Source organism: Phalaenopsis equestris, unplaced genomic scaffold, assembly GCF_001263595.1.
Source record: "Phalaenopsis equestris unplaced genomic scaffold, ASM126359v1 Scaffold000873, whole genome shotgun sequence".
NCBI lineage: Eukaryota > Viridiplantae > Streptophyta > Magnoliopsida > Asparagales > Orchidaceae > Phalaenopsis > Phalaenopsis equestris.
Genome location: NW_018165313.1, coordinates 463,752 through 478,588, shown reverse-complemented (window position 1 = coordinate 478,588; position 14,837 = coordinate 463,752). Strand labels below are relative to the sequence as shown.

At 35.9% G+C, this 14,837-nt stretch overlaps 1 protein-coding gene across 3 annotated transcripts in view; it reads left to right on the top strand.

Moving 5' to 3' along the window:
- The first annotated feature begins 529 nt into the window (after positions 1–529).
- Positions 530–14,837, top strand: part of LOC110031957 (putative E3 ubiquitin-protein ligase RF298) — a 20,611-nt gene continuing 6,303 nt past the window's right edge. Inside the window, exons 1-3 of one of the 3 annotated variants that reach the window (XM_020735414.1) lie at positions 531–691; positions 899–1,038; positions 1,258–3,144. In XM_020735414.1, coding sequence (XP_020591073.1) covers positions 1,348–3,144 — 1,797 coding nt within the window. In that variant the 5' untranslated portion in view covers positions 531–691; positions 899–1,038; positions 1,258–1,347. Of the gene's footprint in view, positions 692–898; positions 1,039–1,257; positions 3,145–14,837 lie in introns of all 3 variants that reach the window. The other 2 variants (XM_020735415.1, XM_020735413.1) reach the window with 2 other exon arrangements.

Sequence of the window (14,837 nt, the reverse complement as noted above, 5' to 3'; positions counted from 1 at the left end):
TAAAAGTATCTGTATATATATAGTTTAATTATTTTGAGTCAAAACGAGACGAACAAGAGCAAACAATATTTTTTATTCATATTCAACTTAACAAGATTACACAAATTGTTCGCTAACAACGAGTCATTTTGACAATCCTAATATGTTGTCTTCACAATCTAAGACGGTGTTTGACTACATTAGAGATTTACGTTAAATATAATTTAGCACATCCGAATTTATCAAATCCATTTTAAAGAAGAAAAACTTCGAAGTCACGGATTGTAAATCCGCCTGCGAATCAAATTTAAGAATTTATCAAATCCATTTTAACGAAGAAAAGCTTCGAAGTCACTGTTTGTAAATCCGCCTGCAATTCAAATTTAATAATTCTAGATTTATGTGACCAAGAAGACAAAATGTGAGGAAAATCAGTCATAGCCAAGAAAAAGTGGCTGGTCTAACAAAGGCTTATAATTAAGATTCAGTATTTTTTATTTTTCATTTTTTTTTTAATGTTTGGCTTGATTTTGCTAAATCGGCATGCTACCAAACACCCCTAAAGGTAATATTTATTCCCAAATGAAAGGGGCCGTGTAGTATTCTTCCGACGCTTGAGCAGAGAAAGGATCGCGGCTTTTGCCCCTTCACCTTAATCTGGTGATCCGCGAGTGAACATTTTGTAGATCGCCCAGTTTTTAGCTGGAGTCTGGTGAGTTTTGATCGCTCTCATCGGCTATCATGCTCCCAAATATGGCCTTGTCTTCTTTTTTTAATCTTATTTGTTGCTGCTCTTGATCGATAAAGTTGTCTTCCTGTTTTTTTAACGTCAATGGTTCTTATGGGTAATTTGGGTGAATTAATAGCGTTTTAATTTGCATCGGTTCTGATCGGTTTTCTCGCTCAACATATTCTGTAGATTTTTGGGATAAGCATTCATTTTTCGATTTCTTCGTCCATTAATTGCCTGTCTTAAGTGCTCCTCGGTGTTTCGGTTATGTTTCTCTATTGAATTTGATAGTTCTTGCGAAGGAAATCTTGTTCAGTACGCTCGATCAGGTCTGTCTTTTAAGCATGTTTTCAAATTTTATTTTTTTAACTGTGTTTATGGAGTTTTAATCCTTTTTTTTGTTTTGATAAATCTTTTTTCTATTTGGTTTGTCTCTAGTATTGTTTTTTAGCTCTGATATATTTTGATTTCTTTTCTTCTTTAGATCAGGTCTACGTCACTTGTTCCTAACATTCTCTTTTTTATCTATGACATTTTTTGGCTATCAGTGTTTCTGGTGGATCTACAAGTAGCAATTTGGCAGCGCATTATAAATTTTCTAGATATAAACTAGTAGTATCAAAATATCTGTCATAGGAATGGCAACAATGGTTACCCGGGGAAGCAGTCCATTGGCATCTTCTATCTCTTTGCGAGAGAAGGGTAACAGAAACAAAAGGAAGTTCAGAGCAGATCCACCTTTAACTGACTCAAATATTCTAAATCCCCTTCCTCATGCTGATTGCATCAATTATGACTTTTTTCACATGGAGAGAGTTTCTGAGAATCCCAATTTGGAGCAACATACCAGTTTCTGTGATGTATGCAGGACCCTCTCTTGTGGTTCAAAGGAGGAGCTAGGTTTGGAGGCACCCCATGAAGTGGACTGGAGCAACCAGGCAGTGAACCAACTTGAGGAGGTTATCCTTAGCAATTTAAATGAAGTGTTCAATGGAGCTATTAAAGCCATAGTCTCTTATGGGTATACTGAGGAGGTTGCGACCAATGCTGTATTAAGCTATGGGATATGCTATAGATGCAAGTATACAGTTTCTGATATTGTGGATAATGCCTTGTCACTTTTGAGAAGCGGTAGGGAAGTAGACTCATCAGCTAGAGAGAATGTTGCCGGGGATCTACAAAGGCTGGCCAGGAGTGTGTTGGCTGACATGGTTAATGTGCTTAGGGCTGTTAGACCGTTTTTCAGTGTAGGGGATGCAATGTGGTGCTTGCTGATCTGTGACTTGAATATTTCCCATGCCTGTGCTGTTGAGTGTGATGTTTTGAGCACTACATGTTATGATGAGAAATCAAGTATTTCTAGTGTCTCCCATCCAGAGCCAGAGGTGAACTCAATCAGTTCTAATTCTCAAACTATGCCTGAGCTTGAGGTATCAGTTAGCAGGAAGATGTATCATATATGTGGTTCTAAGAGGGAACCAATCCCACGAGAGAAGTCATTCACCTTTGAGGATTGCCGTGCTAATAGGCCAAAAGCCGCGCTAAGGACAAGCAAGAATGGTGGTGTAGGTGGACTCCTTATGAATGAGAAATTCAAATCAGTATCAGATTCTTCTGGCGCAAGCATTAAGTGCACTTCCAGGAAGTCAAGCAAAGCAGGAGGATCAGATTCATCACAAATGGATGAATCTTTAGGTCTTTCTTTGAGTGACGCGTCCTCCAATGGTCCTTCTGCAAGCATAAAAGAAACTAGTAAGCTGGCACCTTTAACAGCTGCAAACACAGACCTGTCTTTGTCATTGCTACCTTCCTCTAGTAGTAGTACTGGTTATGGCATCAAAGCAAATACACACAGCAACTGTGCAGGAATGGAATCTGATAAAATAAATGGCAATTGGATCCCTCATGACATGAAGGATGAGCTGCTTCTCAAATTAATCCCACGTGCACGAGAATTGGAGGCCCATAAGCAAGAGTGGACAGAGTGGGCACAGCAGAAGATTATGCAGGCTACCCATAGGTTGAGCAAAGAAAAGCCTGAGCTCCAAACTTTGAGGCAGGAAAAGGAAGAGATTGCCCGCCTGAAGAAAGAGAAACAAACCTTAGAAGAGACCACCAAGAAGAAGCTTTTAGAGATGGAGAATGCCTTGTCTAGAGCTAGCAACCAGATAGAAGAGGCAAATGTAACTGCACGAAGGCTTGATATTGAGAATTTGGAACTGAGGAAGGAGATGGAAGCTGCAAAATTGCGGGCAGAAGAATCGGCAGCAAGTTGTCAAGAAGTCTCTAAGAGAGAGGTGAAAATTCTTAAGAAATTTCAGTCATGGGATAGAGAAAGATCATTGTTGCATGAGGAGCTCATTAGTGAGAAGCAGAAGTTGTTGCAGCTACAACAACAACTCAAGTTTACCAAAGAGCATCATGATCTCATGGAGGTAATGTTTATGCAATGCTGTTTTAAACCCACTTTCTTTCTTCATTGATTTAAAATTATTGGGCTAGCTTATGTTACATCTTAATATGTTTTTTGCATGCCTTAGGGAACCTTCATCACCTCCCACAAATTCAATCAGTTTGGTGTACTTTTCTAGACGTGTTGTGAGAATAGGCCATCTTTTATATTTATTTTTCAATTAGTGTTCACTAAATATCTCTTTGCTTCTATGAGAAATAGTTTTGGTTTGTAGGTTCATTCTTAATTGTCTTTTATGACTTTTTTTATACTTCAACACATGCATATAAATTGTCAAATTATAAAAGAAGGATCAAATGTTGAAAATTGTCAAATTGTATGGTAACTACTCTAACATCAATAGATGTTGTAGAATGAAATGAATAAAAATCTTTAGAGTAAGTTCATTGTTATGTTTATCTTGGGTGCTTATGTTTCCATTTTTTTGTTGAAGCATGATGGTTTTTCTTGCGAAAGAAGTATGCAAAAATTTATCTTGTGGAAGCTTCACTCAGAAGAAAATTCTATGAACCACATAATAGCTAAGAAAGAAATCAATCATCATAAAAAGACGACGACAAATTTATGCAATTCAGCTTATTCATATCATACATTCACGGGATAAGAGAGAAGATTTATTCCACTAACAAAAAGTCATAATAGTAGTATACAATAAAATGTTACTCATCACTGAGCACACTTTTTCTCATTCAACAAATAAAAGAGAAGCTTTATCTCTCTCAAGATATGTGAGAGAATTTGTAAGAGATATAACAAAGAAGGATGGTTAAATAAATATTAGAAATATTACCCACTATAGAAATTCCTTAAAATGTACTATTAGTTAGTTGAGATGATACTTCAAACCATTGGAAACACAATTATATTTTCCTTATCTTTCTATTTCTTTTCCCTCATTTGTCTCTTACTCAATTTCTTCTCATCTCCTTTATAAAAAGAATTAAAGATTGTCTGATGCTTCCATTCCAATTTAGGTTCCATACATTAATTTATATAATGACCAACCCAGTATGAAGCGATTAGATATTGATTCAATTCCTAAACAAATCTGTTCATTTACTCAATCATGACAAAACATATAGCACCTTTTTGACTCCTTTCTATATTGAGCACATTAAGCTCCCAAATCCTGAAATTTCTTTTTATAGTATTATTTTAGTGGTCTTAAATGTCAATTCAGTTAATTTTTGTGAGAGACCTGTGTATCACGAATGTTACATTATGATGTGGCACCACTAAACTTGATTTTACATCATTTTTGAATTTTCATTCCTTGAAGCCATTCATCTTCTCTCCTTGAATGCTGTAAAGGTACCACCTGGCATAAGGATAGACTGTGTGATACAAAGCTTATCCTTCCGATTATTTTAAAAGTTCCCTCTTCAACTTATTCTTCTATTTATTTCATAAAATTTATAGCACCTCTACAACATTAGGCTAGGTCTGACCATCACTTTTTGCATTTAGGTCGGCCAAAGTACCCACATAGACTTTAATTTCCTTGCCCTCACCATAGAAATTATGTCTTATGACCTCTAATTTCAGTTAAGGATGTTAAATTCTTTATTTGACATGATATATGCCTTACTCTAATGAACGAAACAGTCATGCTATCATATTCTCTTGATTTTATAGTGCCATTACCTCCAACCTTGCACATTTATCACATAAATGGCTATCAGCACTTGGTTCATGCTTAAAATTTATCTTTAATATTGAATACGTTTGACTTGAACAAGTTGAGTTCAAATTCCTCTGCTCTTTGCATCCATCTCAAACAATTACTAAAAGGGCATCACTAATATCGAAATCATACCAATTTCAACTTACAACTACATTTTCATATGCTAACTTCTCGTGTTGGCCATTTGCATGCTACTCCTTCCTCTCCAAATGCATGGAAATCCCCTTTTGTGTATCATTTTTTCTTGTAGTAAAAGCAATATATTCGAAATTGCTACGAGACTTGTTCCTGCTATAATTTGAAGGAGACCCATGCTCCTAGGGTCTTAACTTGACTTGCAATAAACCCTTATATAATCTCTTTGGAGCTTAACGACCATTGATGATATATAAGCTAATTTTACTCTCCCATATAGCACAATGTCGTAAAAGTATCTGTAAGAAAAAGATCAACTGTATGATAACAATAAAATTTAGATCATCGTTATTAACAAGAACAATGTCACCAATATTTATGAAATCTCGAATAATTGAATTAAACTAATTCACATATGATTTAATATGTGTACCATCCTCCTGCAAATCAACTAGAATCACTACTTTTAAAATTGGAGACGTTTTTAGCCATGTATAAAGACTCCAACTTGGGTCACAAACTTTGTATGGCTATTTTTCCCCGACCTCTGCCATAATCTTACTTTCCAAACACAATTGAATGACCAAGAGTCTTTTTATTCTGTGTCTTGTTTGTTTCACTCATAATTTTTGATATCTTGGTACACGTAAATGCTACTATAAGTTTATGTTGGGCTAGAACATCACGCAATTTAGTTCTCCAAAGCTTACTGTTTTTTGAGTCGTTGAACTCTCCATCTTGAATTTTATGGTCCTTATATTTTTTTGTAAATCTTTGCTTTGATACTAGTCATTAGTCAAAGAGGGGGTTAAAGTTTATGCTATTGAAGTGTTAAATCATGAGAAAGTACTATCAATCATAAATTGATTGCAAAAAAATCAAACATCATAAAAGGAAATGCCAAAATTTATGTGGTTTGGCTTAAGTAATAAAATAGTCACATTTATGATATATAGTGAACGGACACTAGTCATCTTTCTAACACTTGTTTACACTTGCTCTCAATAAAGAATAGAGAAGCCTCTGGTTCCTTAAGGTATGTATGAGACTAATTCCTTTGGAAAGATAAAATAGAAAGAAGATTAAATAAATCCAATAAGATTATTAGTTTCATAAGTTCCTAAAACAAGTACCTTTGGTTCATTGAGATGAGAATATTAACTCTTAGAATTGAACTTCTTGGTTTTTTTTTCTCTTTTTCGCTTTCTCTTTCTTTTCTCCTTTTCTCTTTTCTTTAGTCCTAAACTCCTTCACAAAAATTAGGTTATCTTATCTTTTCGTACACCACCTTAAATAGCCATTGATCTAATACAAGGTACCTAACTAATAGAAAATCACCATTATTCATTTCCAAGATTTTACACAAGAAGTTTGATGCCTAGCTCAACATGTGTTTCATGTATGGATATTATGTTATTGTCTATTAAGTTTTGTTTCTATAACATTTGCATTTTGATATTTGATCTTTAGTTTGTTTAACTTTTTTTTTCTAAAACTACGTGGTTAGTGAAGGGAAGTGCCATTAATTTAACTAAACTCTTCCATTGATTCAATTGGATCCTATTTTGTCTGAGTCACAATCGAAGTTTGCTTACTCGAAAGAAAAAGTGAAGGGCAAGAAAGAAAGAGAAATGTAAGTTGGGAAAACAAATCCACTTGAAAAGGCTCAAGAAGCTACCATGATAGGACCAAGAAGATTCAAATCTTGGCCTCTGTTCAGGATTCACTATTTATACACCGTGATATGAGATATGCTACATAGTTAGCAATACATTTAGAAAAAGTACAAAAACATATAGAAGCTTTATAACCTATTTAGGTGTTCCAACAGTGCAGGCTAAGTGGCCTCATGGTTATAGATGATCTGTTTAGTGTTGGTTCATTGAGTCTGTTGCAATTGGATATGAAGCCTTGATGGATGTTTGTCTTTGGCATGTGTGGATTCACCTCACTACTGGAAACTTAATGCTTTAAACTCGGTTGGGTGAATCTTCCTCGGTCTTGACTGGCAAATTATTCTCAGTTGAGTCTGTATCCTTGTCATCCTTTTGAATGGGCCTACCCATTGAGGTGTACATTTAGTTTTATGATTTGATTGTATCTTCGTAAGGCAACTGAGAAAGCAACGAGAACGAGAAAAATCACTATCACTCTGAAATAAGTCTTATACCTTGCTTGTCCTTCTTGAACTAGTTTAATTTTTTGTGTTGACTTTATTATATTAACGAAATTTATCAGATTTATTAGAGTAATGATTGACATTTAGAATTTCTCAAAAAAATAGTAGCTAGTTTAAGAAAAAAGTAAATGTGAAATTTTATTCTTAGGTTTGACTTGTCGTCGCTTTGTCAATGTCAGTGTGTACTGATTTACTAGAAATTACCTCACTCCTCATGTGGAGTGGATTTCATGCAATGATCATCCTTCTTCTTTGTTTTTGTTTGAGTCTTACAATTTGGTAAAATGGAACCTGATGACTTTGATGCCACTAATGAGGCAATTATGATGGCATTATCAAAAGGAAGTTGGCTCGCGCTAAGAAGAAAAGGAAGCCCGTTGCTATTGGCCTTTCCAAAACAAAGAAAATAATGACAGTTATCCCTTTGGACAAGCATACACACCTAGCTTGGCTTTAATAGAAAAAAGCTGTCGCGGTGTTTGAGTTAGCGAGTTAGATGAAATTAAGTTCTTTTTCTTTTCTAGATGTTATTCTAATGGTGCACTTCTTTATCACAAGGTGATTCAATGGGCAAGCTTTCTTGATAGCGGAAATTCCTCGTGACCAAGTGTCGATTCTTGAGAAAACCGTTATACAGGGTATGTTTTAGAGTATATTATTATGTCTTTTTTATTTGAATCTAATTAACTGTCATATAAAATATTGGTTTGTGAGCAATTGTTTAGGAGGGACTAAGGCCAAGTAGAGGTTGGCTCCTTCGCTATTGTTGCTTTGGCGAGTACCTCATTAAGTTCCTAGGGGAGCTAGTTGTCCAATTTTGTTGATTGAAGGAGCGGCCTTAGCTCTCAGATACCTCTTAGGGGACTAGAGAATATCACCACCAATTTGTTCCTGTGCATAATGCACAATCTTCAAACTATTCTGCAACCGGTGAGGTGCTACCTAAAGATTTAGCTAGTATGTCTGGTTTGGAGGAGATGGTTAGAAGAGATGTCAATACAAGCGACACAATTGACAATGTTGCATTTCTCCCAGAGGAGTAGTTGTGGTTGGTCAAGTGTAAATTGTTGGAAGCGTTGAGGATGGAGGCAGCTTGAGAGAGGCTAGTTAACTTGGAGGGATCTTAGAATCATCGGATGAGATAGTCATCCGCTTGGACGAGGAGCTTCATAGCTTGAAGGCTGGGGTTGTCCTTGTTTGACATGCCTTGGATTCACTGAAAGTTGAATCAATTTCTTGTTGGAGGCGATTTTATGCTACACCACCTAATGAGGACTGGGTGCCTACATGTAGAAGTGTTGGCCGATCCAAATTTTTCCCTGGTTGGAGTAATTCTCAATGGCGACTTGGGTTTAGGACCAAGCGACCTTAGTAATGCATCTGTAAATCTAAATGAAATGAATGTTACGTTTATAATTTGTGATGGAATATATGCATGCGATCTCTATATATGCTGTATCATTTTTTATTTTTGAATAGTCTCACATGCCTATTTTCGGTGAGTAAAAAAAATCTTCAAGTTGTGTGCTCATCTTAAATTTCTCTTGTTATTGGTAACTGATTGTGTTAGTGATTAGTCATATTAATGGTACGAATTGTTCTTTATAATCAAGTTATTTGGGATGTCCCAAGTGTTGTATATAAAGAGTAGTCTTTTTCAGGTATATCAATTCATACTCAACCTCACAAGTTGAGGTGTCATAGTTGCTCAAATATTGCATTGTAATGACGGTGTACCCAAAGCATTAAATACCACCATGTAGATGTAAAAACTAGCAATGAACCTTGATTAGATGTTGCACAAGATAAAATAAAGGGGTATAAATATCTTGTCATTATCATCATTGTCTCTATAGAAACCCCAAATATTTTCTCTAGGTCTTCATTCTTTGTTTCTGTGTACTTGCCCTTTACGTTGAGATGATGTGTACCTTAAAGAGAAGTAGAAGACAATTCTAGGAGTTCAAATTCAAGAAGCTGCTACAAGTGTTCTCGTTGAGGGTGAAGTGGTGCAAGATTGTCTTTGTATTTGATGATGCTAATTTGATTTGGGCACCACAGTTGGAAGAGCTCTCAAACTCATTCTTAGAGGGATGACTTCTATGTTTTGAGGACCATTTCAAGCTAGGCCCCTGCTTCTCGTTATGTCTATTGCTGGCTAACATAATAAAGTGCTACGGTATCATGCTTGTCTAAACCCGGTCGAATTATATGGCGAGTATCATCACATTTATTCTGATTACTGCATCTTGGTGAGATGAAGTTAGATAGGAACTTGGGATTTTCCCTTTTGTTTACTTTGAAGGCTATTATGTCTAGTTGGAGGGATTGGCGAACATGTTCTAGAACTGAAAAGAACAAATTTTTTTCTCCTGCCAAGTGTGATGGAATCAAGAGTCCGCATATGTCCCGTTGATTATTGTCAAGGAGGACATTCTAGTGGCTTTGAAGTCGTTGAATTTGAATTTCAATTGGTCATTGAAGTTAATTAACATGATGTGCTACTTCTGTAAGCTATTTTAAGCAGTCGAGTATATTTATTTTAATTTAAGTGAGTTAATTTTTTATTCTTTTTTCTATTATTGTAGCCGACCTTGAAGCCTGGCTAATGTCCTTAGGTCCTACAATACTTGGACAAGGGGTGAAGAGACGAGGTTCTAGGAACAAGGCTAGCTTAGATGGGGCTACAAGTTGTATTTTAGGTACGACCGACCAAGTCTCTCTCCATCCAACAAAGAGGTGAGAGAGGATGAATTACCTAATGGCAAGGCTCCCATGGAACAAAAGATTGCATCTCTACGCAAGGTACTAGTGGTGGTGTGATTAGGACTGAGTTACCTGCAACACGAGGGCTGTTTTTTTTTTCCGTTGGGCTATTTATAAGGTTGCCTATGGGTGAAGATATGGTGGTTGCTAGGGCCGAAGGGGAGTTTCAAAAAAGGAAACACAGATCCCCAAGAAAAGGGGGAGGAAGATAGAATTTGCTTCAGAAGGCGAGCGTAAAACTGTGTCCTTAGGAAGTTGCCATTTTTTATGCTTAAGATGAGAACGATTGACTGCTGGATTAACCAATGCTCGTATGAGAACTTGATGGTTGGAGTTGATTTGGGGCCTGCCAATTTTTTCCGAATTGTTATTTGAGTAGGAAATCACTCACCGAGGAAACAAGACCTGCCTGTGGAGAGCAGACAATGATGATCCATTGGCAGTATGTGAGTACATTGGCAAACGAGTATATGAAGCAATTTATGGTCATGAAGAAGCTCAATTAGGAAATCTTGGCTAGCGTTAAAGTCAATAAGGAATGTACTATGTTATCTGGAAGGAAGAGAATGTGTTCTGGAGGAGAGTAAAGCCGAGTTGTATGAGTTTGTGATTGTGCATCTTCTCAAGCCGAGGTGGTTCATCTCTGCAGGCTCAGCTGGAAGTGATTGATAAAGGATCGAGCTGAGAGAAAAATTTATGCCCAGTTCATGAGTTCATTCAAATATAACCCAAAATATTTAGAAGTGAAAAAAAACCCAAAAGATTTAAAAGTATTAGCTTGACGCTAGGAGGGCGGGTTTTGGTCCAATCTTTGTTGGCTTGCATCGAAGGGAATACTTCTAAAATTGTTGTGTGATCATGGCTAGTTCAACAAGGCAATTGAAGAACAAGTGAACTTAGGAAAAGAGCGTGCCTCATGACTTGGGAGATTTTTTTTATTTTTTTCTTTATTTTTTTGTGTGTATATTACTGCTTGCACAAGTAAATATTATTCTTTCGATGAAAGAAAACTTATTTAATTGCATGTGTTGTACTTGTACCTTTTTATTATTTTTTCCTTTTCATGCTATTGAGCCAATAACAACTATTGATTGAATAGATTAAAAGAAAATATTATCTTGAGTCGGTCTTATGTATTGACTTTGTAATAGCAATGTATGCTCCATCTTGAGGGAGAATGAGTAGGTTCTTCAGGCCGGTTATGGTGACAAGTAGACTCTCTAGATTGATAAGATGATGCTCACTTCCAAAGGTGAGTTAATCACTGTTGATGAATTTTGCTCTTATGGGCAAGTTAATTTTTGCTCTTATGGGCGAGTTAATTATTGTTAATGATTTTTGCTTTCATGGGCGATGTTGATTCGTTGCTGACTTTTTGGCTCTCATGGGTGAGTTAATTGTTGTTGATGATTTCTGCTCTCATGGGTGAGTTAAGCATTGCTAATGATTTTGCTCTCTTGGGTTAGTTCACCGATGCTAATAATTTTCGCTTTATGAGCGGGATAATCGTTTTTAATGTTTTTTCGCTCTGGTGGGCAAGTTGAATCATTGCTAATAATTTTTGTATTCATGGGTGCATTTATGATACTTTTTATTATCATGGACGAGTTAACGGTTAATAAATTTTGCTTTTAGGGGTGAGTTAATCATTGCCAACAATTTTTACTCTCATGTTCGAGTTAATTTGTTGTTGATGATTTTGACTCTCATGGGTGAGTTAGCCATTGTTGATGATTTTCGCATTCTAGAGCAAATTAATTGTTTCCAACAAACTTTAGTCTTGGTTGAGTTGATTCGTTGCTGATAATTGGCTCATTTGTGCGAGCTAAATGTTGCTCATAATCTTTACTCTTAGGGGCAAGTTAATTCATACTAAATTGGCTCATTTGCTTTTTTAGTCTCAATTAAAGTTCTTCACCCAAGACTTATTTGCTGTTGTTTCCCTTAGGGTCCAACCACTCGGGGGCCATCCCATGTGGATATGAGATTTCCTAGTTGTGTTTTTTCGAGCTGCAGTGTCTACTCCTTTAGAACTAAGTTGTTGGTTTTAAATTGTTTCACATTCACATTGGCAATGTAGTATTTAGTCATGCTTCTCTTGACTTTTTCTTGCTTCATAAACCACTGTATTTTGAGATCCTAAGTAGGTCGGGTATAATCTTCATTCCTTTTACCTTTGGATTTCACCATTTATCAAATTCTCGTTATACTTGGTTGTGACACTTTGGCTTTGTAGAGTGTGCTTAACTGGTAGGAGTGCCTTGGCTACATATAATAGCAAGAAAGGTGTTTGTCCGAAGTTGATGATGCAATCCTTCTAAGAACTCATGGAATTGATGACAGTATGTTGACAGACTTTACTATCTCTTTTCACTTTCTTTCTCCGTAAATTCAGAATGTATTTATTCGTTGTGTTAAATTTGTTCATTTGTATTGGAATGGTGTACGAAGGATAATTTGATGAGAATTTTGAATTGAGGACCATTATCAATTGTAATGACATACAACACACAATGTTGATAATATTAGTCCATATGAAATTATGAAATGCCTATGTAATAGTCTTTTGCGAGCGTCCTTGCATCTATCTTTTTGGTGAATTAGTTGATTATCTCAATCATGAACTCTCTTTGTTCTTTTGTAGGTGGGAATGGGCCAAGTAGGTTCATCCCCTATGTAATGAATAGTCAATGACTATTAATCAGTTGCAATTTGTGAGAAGGTTGAAACTGTAAAGAAGCGAAATTTTTCCATCGAACACGTCATGTAGAAAAGACCTTGGCATTTTTACGAATGTTCGACACAAATTGAACTCATGTAAAAATGCGGTTAGCATGAGTTTGTTTTACAAAATGATTTCCACGCTGTATAGCATGTGGTTGACAAGCATCAAAACTATATTTATTTTGTTTCACCTTGGATCTTTGAATTTTGTTGGTATGATTCCCATCATTAGTTGATTAGGGCGCTCATCCAACAAAGCTCCGAGGGAAGGTCCACTTACATTTCTTCTTCATCATCAATAGTAGGTCAACAAGTTTGAGGGCTAGTTGCTCATCCAAGGTCTCTGCCTTAGAAAGATGGTTGAAGGGTTGGGCTTTGCTTTTTGGGATTTGCTTGATCTTGAAATATTCAAACTTGTCAACTTCAGAAATTGCTTTGGAAATCCTATTCTTTGTGTATTCCCTTGCTTCATATAGGTTGTTTATTTGAATGCCAAATTAACGGCTAGTTCGCTTATACATGTATATATTTGGCGCCTACTTCTGCAACAAATCTTAAGCCAGTTATCAAAGTTTCATACTCATTTTGATTGTTGGTGACGAGAGTTGAATGCCGATTGTGTTTGTCATGATAACATTTACTAGGCTTCTCAACCCAACTCCAACTACTACTCTTTGCTTGCTAGAAGCTTTGCTTACATGCAGTCTCCTTACCAAGTCATCCGCGGTTGGCGTTTCTTTTTCATCTCCTACTATGATGTCGGCTAAAAATGAGCCAGTGCTTAAGTTTTAATTATCGTGTTGGGCACATAAAGAGATTTGGAACTTGCTAAACTTATAAACACAACTGACCAATTGAGTAGTCATTATGAATGATCGGGTTTCACGAAGACCAACTTTAGAGGGTTGATCATGACTATGATGGGGTGAACTCAAACAAGGATGTGGTCGCCTAGCCTTGATGATGAGTGTAAATGTGAGTCTCTCTATGATTGAATATCATATCTCGACTCTACAAAGCACCTTGATAACACAATAAACTTTCTGTTGTTACATTTATTGGAAGTAACGACCGAGCTCACTTTTTTTTCTAAATACAACAACAAATCTTCAAGATATATACTTTAGAGGAAAGGAGGTGATTTAAATAGTAACTTCAAGCTTTGGAATGACTTCCCACTTTCCTCTCACCCCTCGAGCCTTTTGGCGCTTCTCAAAGTTTTGAAGAATGGCGAGCACTTCTCGTTCGACTATGAGATAAGCTAGTTTAAACTTCAATTAGAGCAGTCAATTACTGCAACTCATTTATATTTTTGGTGATGGCAACTTCATGACAACTTCAACATTGTTTAGGCTCATTTTAATTCCTTCTTGTGTCAATAAAATCTCAAAATTTTATTTGATTCATTTCCAAAAGTGTACTTTAATAGATTTAATCTCATCCCGAATTTCTTTAGTATAGTGAAGATATCTCAAAGATCGATTATGCATTGTTGTGGGCTTTTTTGTTTGACCAATAAGTCGTCTATATAGACTTCTATATTTCTTCCCTTCAGCTCACGAATTATATGGTGCTTTGTTCTTTGATAGATCACATTTGCTCTTTTCAAGTTGAATGACATGGCACTATAGTAATATAGCCCATTTTCAGTGGTAAAAGTTGTCTTCTTAGTGGTGGCTAGTTCATTCAAATTTGGTAATAGTTTGAGAAGGTGTCAAAAAATTCCTAACGGTTTGTTGATCATTTATAATGCACAGACACTTCTAACTAAAGAACCGTGCAGTGTCAGACATTTCTCGGACACCGACACTCGCTCGACATGCCCTGAACACATGTTGGGCATGTCCCTGACGTCTTCAATTTAAATTATTAAAATAACAATGGATGCCCCTGTTGGACACACGTCTTTAAATATTAAAAATTTTAAAAATATATTCTTTAAATATCTATGGTATATTTTTGTTAACAAAAAAATAATTTTTTTAAAATTTAACGATTAAACATATATTCTAAAATTATTCATTGATGCATTTTCTCACAAATGAACTCGAGCAGTTCATTAATTGCTCGCATGGGCTGCTATTTTTTTGTTATGGACATCTTCAATTTTGAAAGATAAAGCTATTAACTTTTTAATTTTTTTATTTTGTAGTATTCCTAATATATA